This window comes from Gymnogyps californianus, chromosome 7, assembly GCF_018139145.2.
Source record: "Gymnogyps californianus isolate 813 chromosome 7, ASM1813914v2, whole genome shotgun sequence".
Lineage (NCBI taxonomy): Eukaryota > Metazoa > Chordata > Aves > Accipitriformes > Cathartidae > Gymnogyps > Gymnogyps californianus.
The window spans coordinates 2,861,897-2,886,427 of record NC_059477.1 but is presented as its reverse complement, the minus strand read 5'-3'; the positions used below and the strand labels follow the sequence as shown (position 1 = coordinate 2,886,427).

The 24,531-nt window shown below is 43.0% G+C and overlaps 1 protein-coding gene across 1 annotated transcript in view; it reads right to left on the bottom strand.

Moving 5' to 3' along the window:
- The window catches only part of AGAP1 (ArfGAP with GTPase domain, ankyrin repeat and PH domain 1), a 385,969-nt gene that overhangs the window by 16,596 nt on the left and 344,842 nt on the right, over positions 1-24,531 (bottom strand). Inside the window, 1 exon segment of the mRNA XM_050900363.1 lies at positions 21,427-21,649. Coding sequence (XP_050756320.1) covers positions 21,427-21,649 — 223 coding nt within the window.

The window sequence follows — 24,531 nt, the reverse complement described above, 5'->3', positions numbered from 1 at the left end:
GCCACCCTCAAGCTGAGAAGTGACTGTGAGAAGTCTCCTCGTCACCCTTCATAGTTTAAGGTGGACTCAAGTCCCCCAGCACTTCTCGAGAACTAGTGAAACATCTTACACACACGTCTACACCGGCCAGCCTCATCACGTGGGGTCTGCCCATTGCATTTACTATCAGAGCAGTTATTTCAAGAACTGAAGATGGCAAATGAGTATGTTTTGCTCAAGTCTACAGGATAAAAATGACTTTTTTCCCCTCTCTCATCCCTAATAGACAAGCTACCCCGGAAAGCTATTACTAGCTTGTACAGAAGAAAACAAGGCTACAAGAAAGTGATGAAGTCTTTAACTATCTCCTGGACTATCTTCCACAGAGAGCTGAATGAGCTTCATACTGCAGCTTAAGCTAAAAAAAAACCAAAAAAACCACTCATGCCATTCTGTTGGCTTACGTATTTCTTTCGAATATTTGAGCAGTATCATGAAGAACACAGCAAACCTTGTGCCTGTTGCAGAATGTAGATGCCCCATTGCTCTGTAAGGTCTGCGCTGCGATTCCCAGCGTACCTGTGATCCAAACATTTTTCTGCCCTGTCATCTGGAGCGGTTAATGGACTCTCTCATTGACTGGCTCTTGCTTATTTAAACATTTAATGCTCTTCTGATGCCCAAATTATGCCTGTTTCATGTGATGGATTAGCACAGAATACAGCAGTGACAATTTTCTGCAATCTGTGGAATATCAAATTTTGATTACTTCAGGAGGAAAAAGTAAAGTTATAAGTAAACTGTTTTGATTGATAAGGAGCAGAGGAATACTTAATGCGGTGGCTCACTGGAAGCCTTGATGAATGCCTGGCAGGACTATGATGAGTCTCCACAGAAGACATGCAATAGCTCTGGGAAGATTTAAGATATTTATTGCTCAAATAAAACAAAACCAAGCGAGATGAGTAGGTGAAGTAGCACAGGGTGATTGCAATCCGCTGATCAAGACCAAGTGCAATTCTAATTTTTGCAGAGCAAAAACAAACTAATTTTCCAGCTTGCCTATAGAACACTGCTGGTTATTTTAGGAATTTCAGGTGCTGCTTTTCTTCAACGAGGAACTGAGGACCATTCCAGATTCAGGTCTTCATAGCAGATTACCTTCTAGTTAATGCTGGCAGTTGTTCTACTTTTGGGCTGTAAATTATTTAGCAGTACCTTTTTAAGATTGAGATATAAGATCCCCATGGGCCCCACTCCTTCCAGCAGCAGCATTTCCAGCTATAAGACTGTTGACTTCAAGCTGAGCAAGGTTTTCCAAAAGCAGTGTTCCTAGCGTGGTGATCCGGCTGCTACTTGCTGAAGTTTGTACGTGTTGATGTCTAGTAGAAGTACTAACTTTCGCTCCAAAGCAAGGTGTAGAGCTTCTCTGAAGAGACAGGCTGCTTTCTTATCAATTACAAATCTCTCTTATTCAGGGCTTCGATAGCGATAACATGTCAACAATCTTCCTTGTCTTCTTGTGATGGTAAAAGCAGACGTGACCCCTCCACTCTGAATCAGTTGCTGAACTGCGTCTTTGTGAAAATCCCTAAAGCTCTCCCTGACTGCGAGCAAGGAAAGGACTTTGTATCGAAAGCATCTTCCCAAAACAGGTCAGACTAAGGGAATCTTCTGAGAGATACAAGCAAGAAAAAAAGCCACCTGTGAAGAGTATGATGCATTTGAAGGGAGGGTTGCATCAGAAGCACCTTCTCCTCCTTCAGAAAAGGGAGCTCGCCTGCGACCACAGCGCTGTTTGGCTGTTACAAAAGACACAGTTACAGTTACACGGTGAAGAGAACCGAGTTTTGATTTTCAGTTTACTATTACTGGGTGGAGTTGATGGATGTTTTGGACAGAAGAGTCTGAAAGGAGGCTTTGCGACCCAAGATGATTAAAACAGTTGTCTTGAGTGGAGTTTGTCTATTCTGAAAAGAAGTGGGGGAGACTCCAACTAATCCATCAGCAATCTACCGCTGGCAGACAGATGCACTGATTGGAAATGGCAGCTTTGCAACAGGTTCAAAATCAAAGTGCAGTAAAACTAGCTAGCTGTCGTACGTTGTTGACAAAGCTGCCCGAGCGCTCCAACTACCCTGGCGATTTTCAGCTTTTCTAGCTTACCTAATCCAAGAACCAATATGTGGTATGATGGGAACACCAGGGGCTTTGCTGGCACTCCAAGAACGATAAAGAAGATCCTGGTAATAAAACGAAGGATGCTTACAACTGTATTTGCAGGCTGAGGACACGGTGGCTTTGGAGGGTGCTTTGATATTTCAGATGCAGAGTAGAACCCAACAGCAGGGTCTGTTATCGCTGACTATCAGGACAGACCATGCATGAGTGGAGAGTACGGATCCGTTGTCTTCCCTGGAAAATGCCTGGACTTTCCAGGGCTGTTAGGCTGGGCTACCATATAGCCCAAATTACATGTCTTCTGCTAAAAATGTTCAGGATGAGATTCTTAAGCTGGATGTAATCAAGCTATTTGTCTACTGTAAAAGGTTCTTCTACCCTCAAAAAAATAATAATTACTGATTATTCTGAGATCCAAACAATGCGACAGACCTAGCTGGTTATTTTGTACAGCTTTTACAGTGAAAAAAAAAAAGTTCCTATTATTGATGTAATCTGACAATTAAAAAGCACGTTTTAATTCTTGTCTGCGTTAGGGAATTTTCTATTTTCCATCTGACAAAAGCCAGGCAGCTCCCACAAACAGTCAGAAGGAGGTCTATCAAGTTTCTGAGCATTTTTTTTAAGCTCCTGGATCAGGCCAGAAAGGATGGACTGCCACGTCAGACCCTACATCGCATCTCGGTGGGGAACTGCTCCCAGTCCTGCCTGCGAACGTGCTGGTGAGCTGAGTGCCGGCAGTCCCAGCAATCCCGCTGTTTGCTTGCGGTCCATCTTTTGGGAATCGCTTCTGCTTCGGAGGAATACAATAACCTGGCAGCTACCTCGAATCCTGCCTGGATGCTTCGAAAAAAGCTCTCACTCCCTTAGAGATCAAGTGGGCAGCAGCCCCTTAACAGGAACTGGTCTATGAGCTACCACCACATGTCTAATTAATGACCCTGCCGGTCGCAGCTGGAAGAGCTGAGCTGGGGGTGATTAATTAAATTAGCTGGCAGAGGAAATTACAGTGGAAAAGCCAAAGTTTGATTGCTCCATAATTAACCGCAGTGCAAATAATATCTGCATCTATAACTTCCAGCGATGAGATCAGAAGCCAATTGAATTTGGCACTGATTGAAGCTGTAAATATCCTGTGGTGAAAAATGATAGGTTTGTTCTGAAGGGAAAACTTACAGAAATGGACATCCAGCGGATGCAAGAGGGGAGCAGGGGACACGGGAGGAAAGAGCACTGGAATTAGATCTTGATTTCAGCTGATTTCTGTAGTCTTCTGGAGTGATGGAGGACTCAACATGAAACAGGAAGAAATATTCTAAAAATCTGCTGCAGCTGCTGAATGCGGTGAGATTCCTTATCAGAGATTCAGTGAATCGAGAAAGTAAAGGCCACCTAGACCACTTGGTCCCTTGCCTTGCTCTCCATCATGTGTTTACTAGCAGTGAGATTCATTGCCTTCCCTGGGAGATGACTGCACAGCTTAAGGTAACCAGTCCAAACACTTCCTCTCAATTTCATCCCCTACTCCTAGGAGCACTTTCTTGAACTACAAGAACCCATCTTTCCAAGGAGCGTATCACCTCCAAATGCCTGCAAACCCCTCCATCCCCCCACGATTATTATCATTTCATTAACCCCCTTAAAATCTCCTCCTGAAGATACTTCCTGAAGACTTGAAATCTTTCTTCTCGCTCTTGTCCAAAATTCCCTTTCCATTTTGGCAAGTTATGGTCATGACATGCACCCACCTTGATCCCTGTATCAAGCTCAGTTACTGTGAGTCTTATCCCACTTTTCACCGCTGATGTAGCTCTGGCTTAAATGAAGCTCAGATTTTTAACTGAGGCCTGTGATGCCCCTCCGCCCCCGCCAAAAACGAGCCAAGTTTTATTTACGTGCTTTGCAAACTGCTACCCAATGTTCTCTTGGACAAAACCTGCATATTCCAGAAAATACCTAATTTTTCTTTTTTAAAGCATTGAAACTAGTTTTCCTGAATGTTGAACTAATAGCAAAAGGGCACTATATACATATATAAAATAATATTTCATACTTTATATATTTTGGATATTATTTTGCTCTGCTTGATAAATATATGTTTGGTAAATATACACACCTCAGACAAAACTGTACTTATTAAGATTCCATTAAAATCCCAGAATCAAATACTCTGAGGCCAGCAAGAACTGGACGTTAGCAAAAGGCCCCCAAATTATACCACAAACCCTGAGGAAACCTGGAAGCAAGCTCTCAATTGAGAGCTGATTCCTGGGTTTGGGCCAGGCGGCTTAATTCCACCTACTGCTTTCTGTGGAAAACTCAGGCTCTGCCTACACTGGCAAATAAAGAGGTGCAATAGGAACAGACGTGTAGATTGGAGGAGCTGGTGCCAAGGACCCTATATATTAACGATCCCGGGGCATTACCTTTAATCGATCGAGCCTCATCCTTTGACTCAAACATTCCCAACTATACAAGAGGTTCAAAGCACCATGGGTTGGCCCGTTATGTTCAGAGTAGAGTCTGGAGCACATTGGGTGCACACGGAGGTTCCAGATGGGTTTCTCCAAAGGGAATCCAGTTTGTGTGGACCGAGACCATCCCGTGAACCAAACTAGCGCCTTCTCCTGCTCCAGACCAAAACACTCGTGTAGATATTGGCACCGACTGCGCGATCCAACCCTCCTCACCAAGTCTGCTGCCTTGCACTGAGTGGTACAAACGGGCCCATGCAAAAGCATATTACAATTCCTCTATTTGCATGAAAACAAAAGCGCGATATTGATTGTAAACACAGAAGTCCTGCTCTGCTTTGTCATTTCTTTTTGACTGATCTGAGAGAGCCAGACCGATCATAAAAAGTCTGAGAAGACCTCTCAAAGTGCATTAATAAACAGCACAGTTATTGATTGCTGTCAAAGAAAATAGGCACATTCAAATTTACAAGCTACCCTGCCCACATACACACTCATAAGCTGTCCATTAAATACTGCTTGACAAATCGTTCTCATGATTAACTGGAGACTCAACCAGTTTCCCTGCAGAGGAGCCAGGCACTGCATCCCACTCCCCTCCTCAGAACCACATAGTCCTGTTCTTGCTCAGTGAGCCGCAGCTCCGGTGCAGTATATACCTTTCTGTAATACAAGAGCTCTGTCTGTTAGCCCAAGTTCCTTGTCTCTAATCTGAGGAATAATAAAACCAGCTTCTTTTTTCTATTACTTTATTACTCTTAGGTTGTCAACACTATTTTTTCCTTTATCCTGAAAGCCTTCCCTATACTGGGTTGATTCCTGTATGTCCCACTGCAGCAGTGAGATGGTCCGCCACATCTCAACTGTTAAAAATACAAACCCAACCTCTCTCCCCCAGGATGTCACATGCACTTGCCTCTTAATACAGTATCACATTTGATGTTGGTCATTTTTTGAAGAGTATTTTCCTTGCACTACTGAAACATCCTTTCTGAAGCTTACAGTAAAATTTACACCGTGACATCTCATGTTCTCCTCTCTCTCTTATTCCACATTTTAACACATACATTGGTATCCAACGAGCTGTCTGGCTCCACAAAAATGCAAATGTGACAACAAACGCCAGCTAAAACATCAGATTTGGACATATATTAATTTCACAAGTCCCGAAACTTTATCAGAAGAGTCACTTTCTGGACACTCTTCTCTCATTTCATTTTGAGCGCTGCCGTCACAGATTCTGCGCATCCCTAAGTCTCATCTGCTCCTCCACGCCTCCCCTCCAAACACCCCGAGACCCCTTGTAAACCACACTATGTCCTTAAAAAAAATTCAAAATGTTGGTGGCTTATTTGTAACAGAACTGCCATCAGTCATACAAAACGGATACTCTGCATTTCAAAGGGACCTTCGGCAGCTGAGTTTATCTAGCCTCCAAATATGTTTCACGGAGGCACCAGCAAACCTGTGTGCCAGCTACACGCTGCCGTACCGGTCTCGGGGCTGATCTTCACAAAGACTGGGTTTTGAAAGGACATGAATTAGAAAGAAATTCCACAACATAATTAAGAAATGTTCCCCTTCCCCAATTTTAAATTCTCTGTTGGCTTTAATTAACTTGCCCTTGAGCAATAAGCCAAGCAATGAGGTTGGCAAACTCCTAAAAGTATAAAGCAAGTTGTCTCTGCACAGCTCCTACCCCACTCACATTTCAAGCTATGGGATGTTCTTTTTTTCCCTTTTTTTTTTAAATGTGGTTCTTCAACATGTAAACTCAGCAGTATTTTACAACCTATATCCTGCCTGCAAAATGCTAGTGCCAGTGGATTTCTATTTAAATAAGAAAGCGAACAAGGAAAGATCCAACCAAATTATAATCCAACATAAGACTTACATTACACCATAGGAGGGAACAGCTATTATTTCCAGAAGTGACCCGATAAGATGAATGATTTCACTGTGCACCTGAAAGGGGCCCGATCCTTAGCTAGAACATGGGCAGCTCTTCTGACCACCACAGCCCATTAGCAGGTTGCAGATCATGGTCTACATCTCTCCACAGTCAGGAAACCTGTCCTCTTTTATGAGCTCAACCTTTCTAGGCTCACAAATACCTGATTATTTGAACAGCAAGGAAAGGCTGCATGCAATAAACCTGTGCTGCACATAGTCACCCCACGCAAAGGCAGAGGGTTGGCCATTTCCCAGAGACCGTGGGTTATCTGCATGTATGTGGATCACTTGCAGTGTGCACGCGGCGCGGGCACACCAGTAAATCCTTGTCTTCCCCCAAGGGATGCCAGACAAAGCAAGCACTGACCTACATCAATACTCTCCCACTGGTGATGGTGTCCACAGCAGCCAGCTGAAACCACAGCTGGGTGCACCTATACCAACCAAAACTGCAGTTCGGACTACTTCTCAAAATTGCAACTGCAGTAATATTTTAAATCCATTAAAACTTCTATTTCTCCTTGACTGGAGGTCTGAACAAGCAACCTTAATTTCTGTAGGTGTTTTTTTTCCCTCTTTTTTGCCTTAATGCAACAGGCCAATCCAAGCAATCTCAGGTATCTATTTATGACTGGTCTGAGCTGCAGGAGTTGCACAAGTGGCCAAAGCAGATCTGGTCTGGATCTGCTCAGACAGGAGCACACGCATGTAATTAGCAAAGGATTAGAGCTACAAATTTTTGCTTCTTGAGAGAAGAAAGGAAAAAAGTCAACTTCTGGATATTATCTCAAGCTGGAGGCTGCAGATATCCTTCAGTTTTAGTACACAGTGACACAATCCTATTCTTTCCACTTGCGGAGGAGTCTTAAAAGTGTTAATTGAGGTCGTGCTTTAATTGTGCACGCACCTCGGTTTTCCAAGTCTGGCTGGTGCTGTAGAGAAATGAAAATACAACAAAAACATCACTTAGAAATTCTGACCTGGATGAAACCAGGAAAATTTAAATCTTTTGGGGAAAAAGAAAAGTTAGCTGGGAGATTTCTAGGCCATGACATAATCATCTGTTCAGCATGAAGACTTTTTGAAGCTTATCCCATCCGTACCTTTTGAGGCTTACCAATTATTAAGAGATGGCTTCTTCTCACTACCGTACGTCTCTGCAGACTCGCACAAAAAATGCTTCAGCAACAGGACTTTGCACTGTCTGCACAATCTAGTTAATAGGCACAGTAAGGCATTTCATCTCACTCTAATTCCTACCCTCTAAAGGCTCTGATTCGTCACCTGTGTTCACCTCAACACATTTTAGCCTGCTATTTAATTACTTTAAAGCTGGAGTGATGGTGGTCTTATTTCTTCCGGTCACTCTTCTCTTTCAGGGGTTCGCTGCTGGCTCCCCCACCAGCACCCGCACATCTAAAAATCCAGCAGTAAGCGCATTGCCTCTGACAAACGGATAATATTTGAGAGCCGTGGGGAAACTGCATTTGGGCTGATGTGTATATCAAGTTTCAGTCCAGTCAAAAGCCAGCACCATCTTTTCACTGCTGCCCTTTTCATTTAGTTATCTTACTGAAGTCTTATCTCCCCAGTCCCTTGCCATAGGCTACCAGCTTCCTGCAGAGCCAGAAACAAAGCTCAGTCTTAAACAAAGGGAAAAAAAAGGAAAAAAATCACAAAAGAGAGAAAGTTGGTCACAGTTACTGTTATGGAGCCCTGCAGGTTCTGTAGCCACGACCAAAGCAAAGGCATGCTGCTGCTTCTGTGCCTAGTGTCACCGGCCAGCAAAGCCACCAGTAGCACGGCAAGGCACTGCCTTTTTTTTTTTTAAAGTACTGTTAAGCATCGCCACCGCTGGTTTTAGGCATGCTCTTTTCTCCGCTGGACCACAAGCTCAAACAAAGCGATCCGCCATCCAAACAACCTCCGAAGGCTGAAATGGTCAAAAACAATGCGGGAGGCTGAAGGGAACACAACTACCACCATCGCTAGTGACCACTACCGAAAGCTTGTTGCCCACGCAACACAACCTTCCCGTGACATCCCATCTGAGTTAAGCCCAGAAAAAGGTAACATGAGGACCACTTTCCCACCCTCTCAGCCTAACCAGTGACAGCCTGCCCTCATATTTAACCACAATTAGTTTATGTATCTCTTAACAGCAGAAAATGCGTGTAGAAATGTTAAAAATAATTTATATAATAAAGCTTCAGCAGCACAAACCAGGAATAAACTGGCATTAGAGTAAATGCTCTCATGTCACGTATAGCAACCAATTTGAATTATATGTTTAGTTAAACCGCTTCATGTTTGGTGAGACCTGACATACAGAGAGACAGCCATGACCTTAGGGCAGGAGAAGTGAAAAGAACAGGTTAAACACCAAGTCCACAGAAAAGCTTCAAATAAAATGTTTTACATAAGAATTCTTTCTAACAAAATACCTATTTTTTTAATATGCTGGATATTTCCCTTGCCAGCTAAGCAGCTCTGTTGAGCTCCTCAGCAGCAGCAAGCGCTCGACTTACAGTACTTTCCGAAGTTGAACGCATCTCATAGATGAGCCTTTGGATCTGACCCGAGGGACCGCGTAATAGCTGATGCTTGGCATTTGGCATTTTTTTCCTCAATTGCTTTTTTTTGGCCTTTTTATTATTACAAGTTTCAGCCTTGCAAACATCTGAATTTCGATAGCAACACAAGTGTTAAATGCTTTTGCTTTCGGAAATAACTGATAAAATAGCTACTATTAAAGACAGTAAGGGCAAAGGTCGCTTTGGTAAGGCTGCCCAATTTTTTATACAGTAAATTTCATTTTTCAGTCGCTTTCAGCTTGCCATATTTAAGATGAAACTCTCCATATTTACTCCTCAGGTGTTGTGGAGTGGCAGATATGTGCACGCACACATACATTGAGCAGCGTGGAACTTAATTTCAGTGTAAATGATAAAAAATGGGTTCAAGTAAGCCTAGCTAATGTAAGTATACTCCCCTGCAAACGTTCTGTTGCAAAGTTCAATCATTTCTGTGTTTTTGAACAAGGAGCTGCTCCTGGAGTCACAGAAGTATCTGTTGTCCTCCCAGGAAAAACCCATCCGATTTGATAGATGCTAACTCCTGAAAATAAGGAGCACATGAGCTTAATCAAGTTTGTGGTGGTGGTGTTTTGGGTTTAATACTCATCTACACCATGCTTGCCCCATCTCAAGAGTTCCGACTGTAAAGCTGCACTACACTGTTCTCCTAATTCAGGTAACTCATCTTAGACAGCTAAAATAAGCACCATAAATGACATCTCACAATTAGCTCCGTTTCAATCTCTAGTCCATGCAGCCAAGTCCAAGCTTGGCAAGGCAGCAATTTTTTATTTATTTTTTTTTTAATATATCAAGGAGAAAATGTACTCTAGAGTCCACCTGTTACCTATTTCAAAACTATTCACCACCAATCCATATTTTGATCCAAATGAGCATTAGCAGGGCACCGTTTCACCTTACGCCTGATGGGCTCCAGCTGCAGGCTGCTGCTGGAAGGGCTGATCTGCCTCCATCCGCCCCCTCGCCCCTGGCCATGAACTCCCACTGCTTCCTTTACATTGATATAGCGCTCATGCAGGCTGCAGGGTGGAAGGGACTGGTGGATGGAAGGGCAGCACACTATCTAAGTTGTGGAAGGGACTGGCGGGTGGAAGGGCAGCACGCTACCTAAGCCTCATGCTTCTTTCTCAGTAAAAGCCTTCCAGATCTCTTCAAGACTCTAGAGAAAACTAACTTACCTGGTCGTCTTTGCACTTCTGCAGAAGAGCTAACCATCGTCCTGGTCTGGCTTCTGGACTGAAACACGGCATTTGCTTATGGACTTGTCCCTTTGCAAGTCTGCAACAATTCTGGGTTGCAGTTAGATGGATGGGAGGCTACAGTCACCAAGGGATGGGAAATGTCACTGCCATATAGGTACCGTTGTCCATCTTTTGTTATGGCTGAATTTGCTGTGGCATGCGACCGAGTCTCAGTTCTACTTTCTTTCTAAATGCTTATAAAGGTATCAAGGAATTTTCTGGGGAAAGACTAACCCACAGTGGCTGGCATCTGACTCATTTTAAGTGGTACTGGCGTTTGGCCACTAGTTTGATGTAAGCCATATTTCCCCTCAATTTACAAGTACAATATCCAATTTTTTCTCATTTGAAATTCATCTCTTTGTTCTAATTAGCTCTTCCATTCCTCTGTTGTAGTACCAGAGTTAAACATTGGCCCAAGTAGTTTCTAATAAACACAGCGATGGTTATCTCTCTATTGGTAAGTTCTGTGTTGACCTTTTCAAGTAGCTCATGGCCAAGCAGATGTGAAGTCACAATGAAGACACTTTGGTCTTCAAATCTGAGATGCTCTCTAGCTCTGCAAGGCGTTTGGGAGAGAACGAATACAAACCAAGAAATAATCAGTCCACATCTAAACCCAAAATTAAGTTTGAAGCCAAGATCCTACACTGTTTTGAGACCTTTAGAACAGGCACTCAACCAACAGACTGGTTCTTATTCTAGCAAACAAAACCCCCACTTTTTCTGACAGCTGATCGTTGACTTATGAATACTGTTTTCCCAAGAAATCTCCCCACTGTCTCACTCATCGTTGTTCATACAATAGAAATAAATCCTCCTTGCTCGAGTCCTGAACTCGAATCCTAGATTTCCCAAAGTGTAACAGCTCATCAACTTTTTTTTTTTTTAGGGAATTTTAGCTTAACTTGGTGCTTTTCAGTGTGGCAGCCAAATACACACAAAAATAGAACCAAAAATTGTTGAGAATCTCAGCAGAATAAAGGTACCTTGGGTTGACTGTACCTCCAAGGTAAAACATTTCAGTCTCTACCACCTGTCCTACTGCAGAAACCTCAAGAGGCAAGATGTCCTCAAGCAGCTCTGATTTGTAAGCTTAATATATTCAAGGATGTCTTTCTTCAAGTCTTCTGGGTGTATTCAGAGTGGGTTTCTAATTTTTTTCATCAACACTGAAAACTACCTTGAAAAACAAGGGGTGTCTTCCACAATTCCTGGGGATGACGTTACAGAAGAAACCCACCAAATGCCACAAGACTTGTAAGAAAATGGCAAAAAGCTGCTAAAATATGGACTGTTGCCTTCCTCTTCCTCTACTGTATGAAAGCAAAGGTACTTGTCTTCTCTTTCAAGGCCCCTTGAAGGCCCTTCCCTTCTTTTTATCTTTAGTTGAGTATTCAAAGCTTGACCATTGCCTCTGGCCCACTACTCTGATCTTCATTTTTGTATTGTCACCATACCCACAAAATCTGGGTTCGAGGAAGGATCTTAGCGTCTTAGCTAGGAGGTATCTTAGCTAGCAGGTATTGAAACAAGGCCAAAACATATTGCTCTCCTCTTCAAAAACATTTTTCAAAGGACAAACAACAAATGGATGTATGGATAATCTAACACGTGAGACACATCAGGGAAAATGAGAAAAAGACAAATGCAACGACTATTTCTTTGGCTCTTCTCTCCAAAAACTCCAGACTACGCCAGCAATACTCGGGCAAACTCTCCAGAAGGTAGTTGGTAAGCAAGATGAACAGGACATACTATAAACCCAGTGTAATTGGAAACCTCTGCTGACCATGGGCCATATGGGTCCACAACATACTACATCACAGCGCCCACATAGCATGTATGTTCCATTCAAGGTACGAATGCAGAGAGCAATGTGCCAGGTCCATACACACATATAAATTAAAGATTCAGAGAATTTAATAAAAGTGGCATCTATGCTATTTACTTTAAAAAAAAAAAAAAAAGTATTGTGGTTTTTACACATTTGCTTTTTAACAAATGCTCTAAGGCACCGCAGAAGGAGACAGAAATACTTCCTTTGCAGGCTTCTCTCTCACAGGCAACGAGGAGAATAAAGATTATAATAATAATAATTGCAAACTAGGCTTCTGTTTACAAAGTGTTTGAGTTTTTATCAAAGACAGATTTGCTCATCAGAAACATGCAACTGAACTAGGAAGCATTTTATCTAAAGCGCTCATTAACTTGGACAACTGGGGTTGAGGGGGGTTGTTTGTTGTTGTTTTGTTTTTATTTTTAATCATCCAGGCATCTCCCACGCTGCTATGCAGGCACCAGTGTTCTACCAGATCAGCTCCTGGCTGACAAGGTTTGCCAAGCAGCTACAAGGACAATAAAACACATCGTACTACTCCTAACCTTCATCTTTGGAGTATTGCATTTGAGCTTCTGAGGCCTCCAAACGGTGAAATCCAACCAGCCGCCACCCAAGCTGACATTTCATTTGCCTCACTTAGTTATTCTTATTAGATACATTTCCTGGAAGCTACTGGTAAGTGACAATTTTTTTTTTTTTTTTAAATTTAATTTTAAAACAATTACAATTACTCTAATCTGAAAGCATGCAATCTAGCATGTCAGAATCAGTTCATTTCTACAGTCATATGGGGAAAGGTTTTAGTTTACTGGCAGAAATGAATCAGTCTTTTTATTTATGGGTGCGTTTGAAAACGTAATACTCTTATAACTAATAATTTATACATTTTCCTCATTATCTTTATGAAATATCTGCTGTCCAAAACAGAGCTAATATAACTCCAGCTCACTGGGAGATGTGCTGTTCAGCGTAGTTCAGCCACCAGAAAGACCAGGAGTGAGTTACGACTCTCAGGGTTTGTTGGTGGGTTTGGTTTTTTTTTTTTCCCTTTTTATTAATTCCTTCCCAAAGTCTGCCCTGTTCATAGGACTTGCTGAAATATCTTAAGTCAAACCTTAAGTCCCCTAGCAGCTGTTGGGTCGGCAGAAGCCCAGCTGTCTAAACTTTATTGGCAGTAAATGTCATTCTTGCACACAATCTGCATGCCTGGAAAACCCAAAGGCACATCTTGGGCTATCACATCCCATCACGTTCCCCGACGAGATGTGAAAACCGAAATGGAAAACGTCAACAAACTCCGGCCGCGGCGAGGAGCGGGGCATGCCCGCTGACAAGCGTGCTGCAATGACAGAAATGGACTTGGAGTTGCAATTAGTGGCACTGTCATTTTCGGGCGCTCCTGCCAATTAATTAAGCCTGTCAAATGGAAAAACAGCGGCATTCACATGATAATTTATATCGGGAGAGACTAGCCCAGCAAAGCTGCCGCTGCAGCCAACAAAATTCCCTCCGAGCGCTTAAAAAAAAAAATAATAAAATAAAAATATAAAGAAGTAGAAGGGGGTGGGGGGAGAGAAAGAAAGTTAAACTGTCCTTGTTATAATTGTTAACTCTGATCGCTCAAGTAGAAGACAGGCTGATTAAAACTCCAAACGAGCCCCTAGCTCGCTTAAATCTCAGAGTCCGGAATGATAGAATCAGAGGAGTTTATTCATACCATTAAGCCCCAGAGAACTTAATTGAAAGAAGAGCATAGCCTGGACCTTGACAAGCGGGAGGTCACAGTAATTGCTGCCGGACATATTTAACATTAAGATAATCAGGCCATTAATTACCCTTTGGATCATTAAATCAGCCAGTTGCAAAATGAAATTTCTGCCTCTATTACTCACTTGAGAGACCACAGGGGTGGCTTTTAATTTATCAGTGAGCTTGAGATACAAAGGACCAGGCTTGGGGAGGAAGGAAAGGGGGAGAAAGGGGGGGGTTTGCTTCAGCAGAGGCAGGAATATCAATCCGCCATGCTTGGTGATCGTGGCAAATTAACTAGGTAAGATAACCTCAGCTTCTAAAGGCAGAAGCTGGGGGTATGTAAATAGATGAGGGCAGACAGGGAGATCAGAGCCTGCACACCACTTAGCAGGATAATAAAGGAAATCATCCTTGATTATCAGTGCTAATTTGGACACTGCCGGTAGCTTGTTATGCGTGTTCTGAGTAGCATTTAATTAATTCAATTGCTTGTTAATGAGGGAAGTGACATGTGGGGAGCAGATGCCACCCAACTGCAGATGGGTTCTGGTCAGCCCTTCACAATAAAATCTTTTTTTTTTTTTTTTTTTTTTTTTTTTTTAATTTTTAAAAACACCCTTCCCCCATCCCTGAAATGGGAAAGGTGTCAGGCATGGAGGAGCATTCAAAAGGCACAAAACACTGACCTCATCAGGCCAAGAACCGCTAAGAAACGAGACCTGACAATCGCAGATAGAGAGGTACCGATGTTCCCCCAGGCCCCATTTGTAACGCTGCGGCCTTATGCCAGGAATCGGAGACCAACAGGACTGTAACAGCAATCTGATGGCCAAAAGGAACAAGAAATGAGAGACAGAGGAAACGGAGAATCCTTACAAGATTCAGGATACGATATTGGGATCTTAACTACTCAGTTTCCCTGGGCTTGCCCTTTATCTGTACTGTCCATAACGAAGGAATAATTATTCTTACAAAAAAAAAGAAGGCATGTGTGCTGGTTTTGGCTGGGATAGAGTTAATATTCTTCACAGTAGCTGGTATGGGGCTATGTTTTGGATTTGTGCTGGAAACAGTGTTGATAATTCAGAGATGTTTTCATTACTGCTGAGCAGCGCTTACACAGAGCCAAGGCCTTTGCTGCTCCTCACCCCACCCCACCAGCGAGGAGGCTGGGGGGCACAAGGAGTTGGGAGGGGACACAGCCGGGACAGCTGACCCCAACTGACCCAAGGGATATTCCAGACCATAGGACGTCATGCTCAGCATATAAAGCTGGGGGAAGAAGGAGGAAGGGGGGGGACACACATTCAAAGTGATAACGTTTGTCTCCCCAAGTAACAGTTATGCATGATGGAGCCCTGCTTTCCTGGATATGGCTGAACACCTGCCTGCCGATGGGAAGCGGTGAATGAATTCCTTGTTTTGCTTTGCTTGCGTGCGTGGCTTTTGCTTTACCTATTAAACTGTCTTCATCTCAACCCACGAGTTTTCTCACTTTTACCCTTCTGACTCTCTCCCACATCCCACTGGGGGGAGCGAGCAAGCGGCTGTGTGGTGCTCAGTTGCCGGCTGGGGTTAAACCACGACAACATGGTTTAATATTTTTCATAGAAGTCGCTCCCCAGTTATTCCCCAGAAACCAGTGCACACTCAGTACAGCGGATGCAAGCCTTGAAACGGCAAGCCAGGCTTCAGCTTAGGATTGTAAAACTCTGCTAAATACAGTCGAGCTGCATAATGTTTTTTCTGACATCATTAAATTCAGTTCATTAGCGAGCGAGGGATCAAACTGGATCTTACGTCGTAAGGTGAAAGTCAATTCCCAACACTGCCGGCTCCTAAGTCCAGACTTCTCAGACAGCGTTAAGAACCTCTCTATTTTCTTATAACCTTTGGTAACCAGAATAAACAGGGTGACTGCTATGCAAACAGACTACCTGAGCAAAATTGCAGCAATTCTGCTGCTTGGCTCCAACTTCCAAGCTCCATTTAAAGAGCCGCTGCTTGGGGCTGCCTCAGCAGAGCTTAAAACTACGCCTGAGCTTCTACTAACCACTCATCCCTCACTTTAAAAATACATTTTTCATGGAGTTGGAGGTTCTTCCTATTTATGAATATTCTCAAAAAGACGCCAAAATGGTGGAGCCCTTTAACTTTAAGGTTTGCACACAGCTAATGCAAACATTCAGCATCGCTTGAGCAGGAGAACAAAAAGCATGGCTGGGACGGTGCCTGGATATCACGCTGCCCTCCCTCCTCTTGGCCAGCAGCTTCCAGCTGGTGGAGGTGGCCTCTTTGCTGACACATCCCAGTACTCCCAGCGAGACAGAGATGGAGACCTTGGGAGCTCAGAGAAAGAGGGTGAGAGCCAGGGAGCAGATAATCACCTCCTGGAGCAGGCAGAGGGATGGTGGCAGCTCATCTCATTTGGAAAAGGCCAACAATATCTTAGGAAGTCGATGGTGGCAAGCAAGTCTGCACACCAGAAGCCACATGGTCAAGAATAGCATGTGGAGAAAGCAAAATATGTGAGGTGTGTCCAGAAGAAAGCTAAATATCTGGTAGGAGATCTACGTACCAGTGCAAAAGGCCCAGGCAAAACACGGCGCAGACTCCCCAAGCTGGTTTCACCACATCTCCAACATTCCTCCATGGACCGGTTCTGTCCCTGCCCCACCAGGCTACTCCTGTGTCGCACCACTCCAAATCAATGTTTTAAGAGTGTGCTTAAATAGTATCAATAGCAATTAGAGGGGAAAATCCTGATCTCATCCCCAGACTCGGTTAATTGTCGCAACATTGATTTACTCTAATTTGACTTCTCATTCCAAATTAAACCCACATTACCGAAGGAGGGACCGCAGGCAAACTCTCCCCGCTCACCCCCTCCCCTCCAAGACAATAAATTTAATATTGAATACACTTGGAAAAAAAACGGCAGTTGTTGCAGGATCCATACTGAAAGATCTTTTTCCTTTTTTCCCCTCCTTTTTTTTTTTTCTTCCTGCGAGTAATTAAAAGATGCTTTTCTTGACTAATGATCCCCCTGTTTAGAAATGGGAAGTCGATACTCCTTCACCAGCAGTCAGCTTCAATTTGTCACAGGGCTCCCGAAGTTTGAGCGGCGGTTCTCAGGGCTGCTGGTAATTGCTGGAACCAATTACCAGCCTTCCAAAGCTGACCTAATCAGGGACCCACGGACACCACTGCTCGGAGGCCAGCTGGTCCCATTTTCCCTTTCGCATTCACGTATTCACCTGCGCTTGGGTTTTCTGCCTCTTCGCCAACTTTTCGTGCTCACCGGGAGCTCGTGTTTATTCCTCTTTCCTCCCCGCAATCACGCCAAGACCCTCAGTCTGAACTTTGCCTCCTGCTACTGCTTTACTCTACGCTGCTTCCTTGGGGATCCCATTGCACCTGTGCTCCCATAACCCGCGCTGCCTTCCAGTTTAATGCTAGAGGCCATCTGAGGTGTTGCTTTTGATCCAGAGGCACCAAATGACCCGGAGATCTGCTTATTTTATAAGCTGCCTCTCAAGACTTGATGAGACCTGGCACGTGTTAACATTAGAGGACATACCTGGGCAGTGTACCCTTGATGAAAATAACAGGAGTAATGACTTTTGCTACAAAACTCTCAGGCTTTGAGTTCACACCTTCCAATCTGAGAGCCTTTCTGACCTTCAAAATATGTTTCCAGGTTTATCTTTCCCCATGAATTTCTCAGAGAAAGAGTTTTAAGTGAATTTGAGTGGACTAGGAAAGGACAGCAGTATGGTATATTTGATGTGGTTTAAGTTTGATAATGTTTATCTTATTTTTGAGTGTGCAAAATTAAAAATGTAAGCTGTACTCACAGCCTGGCATAGCTCTGTTTTTACAAATATTGGTGGCATTTTTCTGAGTAAGACTCCTTAATTATGCCGTGACCTAGAGCACCCATTTGGCAATCCCTCCTGCAAAACATCGGTCTCCCTGGGTCTCTCCACCCTTCCCTCTACTCAACAGAAACGCATGGGATGCCATTGCAATGATTCAGTGATCAGTGCCAGCTTCTCCCAAGCTGAAGGGACTGCTTTTGAAGCCATGTCAAGACTTCCAGGTTCCTTTTAGTCCAGCATGTGAACGCTCCTCAAGCCTCCCAGCCCAACAGATTCAGTATCTGTCGAGCAGTCAACCCTTTTTTTTGCCCCTAGAAAGCCTGTGGGTTTCCACCGATGGTTTCACCTCCAACAGAAAGACACAACATGAAATGGTGAAACCCATGTATGTCTGACCCCCTCTACAAGTAGTGTCCATTCACAGAGCTGTGAATCATTGTGCTGACCACTTTTGGTGCTTTGGGGGTGGCACAGTGGAGACAGAAGAGTTAAGAGACATGCCTATCATAAAGAAACACGTGAGAAGATTGTATTTATCTAAGGTCTGTTACTGATGCTTTATGCTAAGCCTTCGATCAGGTGGGGGAACGGTTAAGAAATCTTCTGTTCTTGTGTTTCCAGCACTTTGTTTGCAGGCACAGCCTGAAGGTCTGAGCAAACATGTGGAAAGCCATGGAGGGTGGATTAATGAGTATATGAAGCGGAACTGAAAATGGGAGTACGACGCAGGACAGATGTAGTAAGCGGGGCTGCAGAAGGGAATGGGGATATGAACAAGTTCAGAAGAAACTTGGAGGAAAACATGGGAATACTTCCCTCTCCCATCTGATGGGGCTTCGGTGAGAAGAGAACTCATTAAAGCAGGAGCATGTTGAGTGCGTGAACCTCTGCATATAGCAGCTCTCAGACTCCAGCTGATCCCAGAGCTCACCAGCATGGGCAGGCACAGCGCCCCGACACTACCTATCAGCTCTCTTCCCCTTCAGAAGCAGTTCTGCTGAATGCTGCTTTCTTCACCGATCTCCAAAGATCCTTGGACTCCCTCCATCCCTCCTCCACCAGAACTCCAAATCTCAGCTCCCCAACGTATTTCCATTTGCTTACTTTCTTGCCTCTTCCCCCAGTCCCTCAACTTCAGTTGCTTCTTCCCCCTGCAATCCTTAACAACAAAAAATGGGGGGGTTTTGTTTAACCCCACTTCAGGTCCATTGTAGCTGCTTCTGATAGGATTCCTCATGCAAAACTGCAAACAGCAGTGAGAAACTGGAATGCACAACTTAGATCTAAACAACTTGAACTTATTTTCTTGCCACACCTTGGACAGAAGGATTATGATGCTAGTAGAGACCAAAGTCAAGTACAAAAGGAGGCACACACTTTGAAAAAGCAGACCTTTCAGATATTTATGTGAAAAATATCACTTCAGTCCCTGCTGCAAACAGCGGAAAAAAATGGGAGTAGCAAAGCAAGATTACCATTGCTTTTTGGGAAAATTTTCACATAATCTTAATTCTATCTTTTCTAACAGCTCTTCCATCAAGTAAGTGTGCACTTGGACACACAGATGGCAATGCGTATTTATAAAATGAATCCTTGTACCTTTTGTTCAAAAATATTATAGTCCAGGGAAAAAAGTGCAATTATGTCACTGACAAACATAAACAGCTGAATATAAACACGAAGATGTACGGAAACAAAGAATAATTAAAATAAGCTCTGAGCATGAAATACAAAGAGAACAAAGTTGATTTTTTATAAGTAAAACTCACTTCCAAACCTAAAAACCTGAATAATTTAATTCAAATGGATGGCTCTCTTTTCATCACAGTCACATGTATTTTAGATTTTTCATGATAAGATCTTTATTATACCTATACTAATTTTTTTTTTTTTAAATAAAAATCCAATTGCGCATACGCCTTTTCCTTTTAAAAGTATTTAGAATTGAGGTATCTCTCCAGCTCACCTTAATACTAAGGAGCAACATATATTTGTTAGGTGCAACAACATAAGATCTCTGGATTAAAGTAATACTAATGACTGAAAGGCAGCAGTAAGTTGATTTCAATCTACCTGATGAAATCATTATATTAGCTGTCTAATAATATACACGTATACAGCAGACATACAGTTTATGTACGAACAAAACCTCTGTGTAGGTCTCCCTGAACATTTTTATATGCATAGTCATTCATCTAAGTAGCCTGATTAATGTACTGGCTTCATTCTCGAAGATGAACCAAAGGTGGCACCACAAATTCATTTTTCAGTGCTAACGAAATAATGCAATAAGAAACAGTTGACTTTATTACAGACAACAGTAGAAACCTACTCCTACAGCGTAGGAGGTGGCCCAGGTATATACTCCCGGGTTGTAATTTCACTTGATCCGACACTGGAAAAAGCAGGATCCAGAGATATACATAAACAAAATCAGTATATAATTCCCTCTGTTTGATTTCTCTCATATGCAGGAGGCAAACACTGAGAGCTAAACCTCCATCGTATCGTGTGCTACCTGGGGACCGACCAGTGCTCGGATGCCCCCCTGGAGCTCCCCCTAAAACAATTGTAACGCACTTCTGAAGACAACTTCAAAGGTTGGCCCAGCTGTGCAAGGTAGTCCAGAAGGTCTTTCTCCTGCCTGAACCCCCCCTGCTGAAACGCAGTCTGCCAGAGGTCACTCTGCTTCCCCCAAGCCAATATGTTAGTTACAACTAGCAGCACTTATGTCTCAAATCTACTAAAATCAGCAAAGTATTCTCAAAACATCTTTCTTTGACACTGATCAGATAAATTAAGCATAAAAATCCTTTAGCTTTTGGTAGGATAACATATCGCAGAAAGAAGATTTTCACTGTGTTGAGCTATGAGAGGTAGGTAAAATACTGTTCTTATAGGAAACACACCCCCCCACCAACTTATGGTTTCACACATATCCCATAAAAAAATGTAAGCAAGTCTACAGTAAGCAGGACTTTCAACATCCGTGATGAGAACCCAAAGACCTGATGGCCAGGTAGAAATTCCTGGGTGAGCATTAACTACTGAAGGCAGATTATTAATCACAAACTGATAGTCCAAGAGCCAGGAACTCCGTGGCCGACCAAAACAAAGAAACGCATTACAGTATAATTTAGACTGAGGAACAACCAGGCGGGAGGCTTCAATCTCCCACTGTTTCATCAGTCAGTCAACTGAACAAAAAAATTGTAGAGCTGCTGAGGAAACCTTCACAAGAGTGAAGAAGTAACGGGGTCGCTCAACTTTTGACACTCCCCCACCCTTTGACACACGTTCTTCCTGGGCATGCAGTGAAGATACATATAACGTAATGATTTTTACAAGGTGTACTCCAAGGGAGAATTTTAAAAGTCCACGTTGTAATACGTAACACCCTACCACCTCTGACTGCAATGCCAAAATGAGGATTTATGTGCTCACAGCTTACAGCCTCGGCCACGTGCAGTATCACATACTACCTGCCCGCTGTGTGCCACGGTGAGATGGAGTAAGCAAGCCTACCTTGTGGAGTCTGACGAAGGTTTCATATGGCCCTGGCTGTTCTCCTCCCAGACGCTGTTGGCCAGCTCGTTCCCGATAGAAGACATCACCTTGATGAGCTCTATAGGCCAGTCGTCCAGGTCGAGAGAGCGGACCCGGGAGAGGTGCGTGCCGAGGTTTCGGTGTATACCTGAGCATTCGATACATATGAGGGCTCCCAGATTCAAGCTGGCCCAGTCAGGGTCTACGAGAAAAGGGACACAAGCAGTTAGTACAACGAAACACCTAACAAAACTTTCTAGTTAATGTTTGTGGATAAAGATTTTGGCTCCCGAGGGAAAAAAAACGCAGGTGTCCTGGCCAAAAGCACAGTTGGAAGGTCTTCCAGAAGGGTCAGCTTTGCCCCGTGGAGATACTAACCCTTCTGAGAAAACCTCAAGGAGTAAAAAAAATTGCGGAGGGGGTCTCAAAAGATGTGTCATTCCACCTTCAGTCAAAAGAAAAATATGAACTAGAGAGAAACGAAGAAACAAAGAAAATATAAACGCAGTGGCAGGCAGCTGATGATGAAGTAGTGGAGAAAGCCTCTCCTTGGGAATCTAGAGCCACTCGTAGCCAATTACAAGGGAAAAAGGAGGGAAAAAAAAGAGCGACTAGATACAATGTCTCTGTTGCTAACTATATCAACTCCCTTAATAACCATCTATATCATCACCTACATATGGCTTTTACATCTAACACACTATGGGGTATGTTTTCATCTCTAAGATCAGGGAGATAAGTACTAAGATGAAAATGTGATACTTTGAACAGTTCCAGTTTTAGTGTACGAGCCAGAAGGATTCCACCGACACACACACACAAAAAAATAACCTCGCAAACGATAAGGCTGTGACAAACCTGACAGAAGCCGGGAAATTCAAAGTCATTTCCCAAGACGGTTCACTTTTTTGTCACTGTCCTGTGTTATTTAAATCTAGATTTGTATGAATCTCCCTCTCTCCAACAAACACTCATTTTAACAAATGCAATGAAAGACGTCTGGGAGGAATTTTTGGTGGCTTTTTTTCCCTCCCCCCTGCTGTCAGATCTTTTCTTCTCGCCTTACCCTGGGCCTCCCGAAGAACTAGTAGGCTATCACGAATGCCAAGTAGGAAAATGGTGATTAATTGAGAGGGCAGGCAATTTTTATTCAAATCTAAATAAAATTCAGAGCTAGTAGAAAATGAATTTCCAGTGTCCCCTTCCATTTGGGGAAATTTCATCCAAAGACTCGTTTTGACTTTGTGTAACCCAAAATTGAAAAGTTATTTTTGGCAGCCAGAGTACGTGGAAACAAAACTTTTCCTAGTTCTTTGCCATGTCACATTTGGACAAAAAATATGAAAGGAAAGCAGGTAATTTTAATTGCAAAGTCCCACATTTCATTGAAGGCTTTGATTGACATTTTTCAGTCAGTCCTTAGAAATCTAAAAATATCCCCAACAAGAAAAATCCCCCATCTTATTTCACTTGAGCAGAAAAACACTTCTTTTGTTTAAAAAGTTCCTGACCATACCAAGTCTTATACTAGGAATATACAGCATTTCAGATCTCCAAAAAATAAGGTGAGGTAAAACTCCTGCCATGCTTTCCAAGTCCTTGGTAAGACAACCATGACAAACTCCTTTCCTGAATATTTCTTCAGGTCCCCTCCACCGGTTTCGGTGTCTTACCAGTGGGTGAACCAGCAGTATATTTGAAACACACTAAAAAATCTGAAATACTAATTTGTCAGTAAAAGCTTAAACACAGCAGATAATAATTTAAAATTTGCAAACTGTGACTCGGAATGAAATCTCTGTCCCTGACCTGCAAAGGCCAGCGTTATCTTCACAAAAATAAAAAGCGCAATGAGCTCAAAGAGGCACGGAACTCAGAATGAAGCAAGAGAAAAAATACTGATTAATATTTTTCCAATTATCCTAACAGAACTGATGTTAAGGAGCTCCCAAATACCTCTGTGTACTTGAAAGCACACCTAGTCTATCTTTTACTGAATAAGTTTTTAAAGTAGTTACCTACTTCCAATTGACAGTGCTGGTAAGATTGAAGTAGTCCACCACAGCGATAACCAAGAAGTTAAATTCACTGCTCCTATCTGCATCTTCCTCTTCCCATATGTAGTTGAGCCCTTTTTTAATCTCATGCTTGAAATTTGTTATCACTGATTTATACTGAAAAGAACCACACGTGGTTAGTAAGTCGTAACTATTCAAGCTGGTTTTTTTCCTTTTTTTTTTTTTTAGATGATCAAAAATCAGCTCACTTTTCCTGCTGATACTAAGAGTAATTCTGAATTGGAGGATGCTCAGAATACTTACAACCATGTGGCAGGCTTTTCTCCAGTATGCATACATCCAGATTTGATGGCAAAAGAAGGAAAAAGCCCATTCAATGCAGCCAGAGGTGCTATAAAGCTAATTTCCCTTTGTTTTACTTACAATTTGTCAAACAAAATATGAGCTTTTTTACATCACTGAATATTCCCAGATTACAATTTTCAGCCGTCCATATTCTTAAAGGTATTTAGTTCTCTCCTTCTCTAAAAACCTCCTCCCCACTTTGACTTGCACCTCAATCAGATTGATCATTTGAAGGCAAAAGCTCTCGGAACAGCTCTTGTAGGAGAATAACTCCTCCCCACCGTCTCCTTCATCCCTTTGGACCCAAGGCGGCTGATGAAAGGCTTTGCCGTGCTAAATCCTCCTGAGTTCAGCATGTGTAAGATAGCTCTGGGTTGAGCAGAGGGAATCTCTAAAGGGAGGAGCAGAAGAGCCAGGGAAAGAAGCAGCAGAGGTGAAGGCCTCTTGCAGAGTCGCAGCAGAAGAGAGAGAAAAGTTTCCATCTTTTCTATTCTTTGAGAGTTTTTTTTCTATTCTGCATATAAAATTGAATCTTGTAATGGGTACGCTAGGCTTGCCAGGACCACCCAAATTATTATGTCAGTCTTTGGCTCTCAAATACAAAATACAACACAGTAAGTTATTAGACTCCTGGACTGGAAAACTCATGATGAGACTCTCCCTCTTTAAGCCCTCCCCGTTTTCTTCTACAACAGAAAAGACCTGATATTCCACGCTCTCC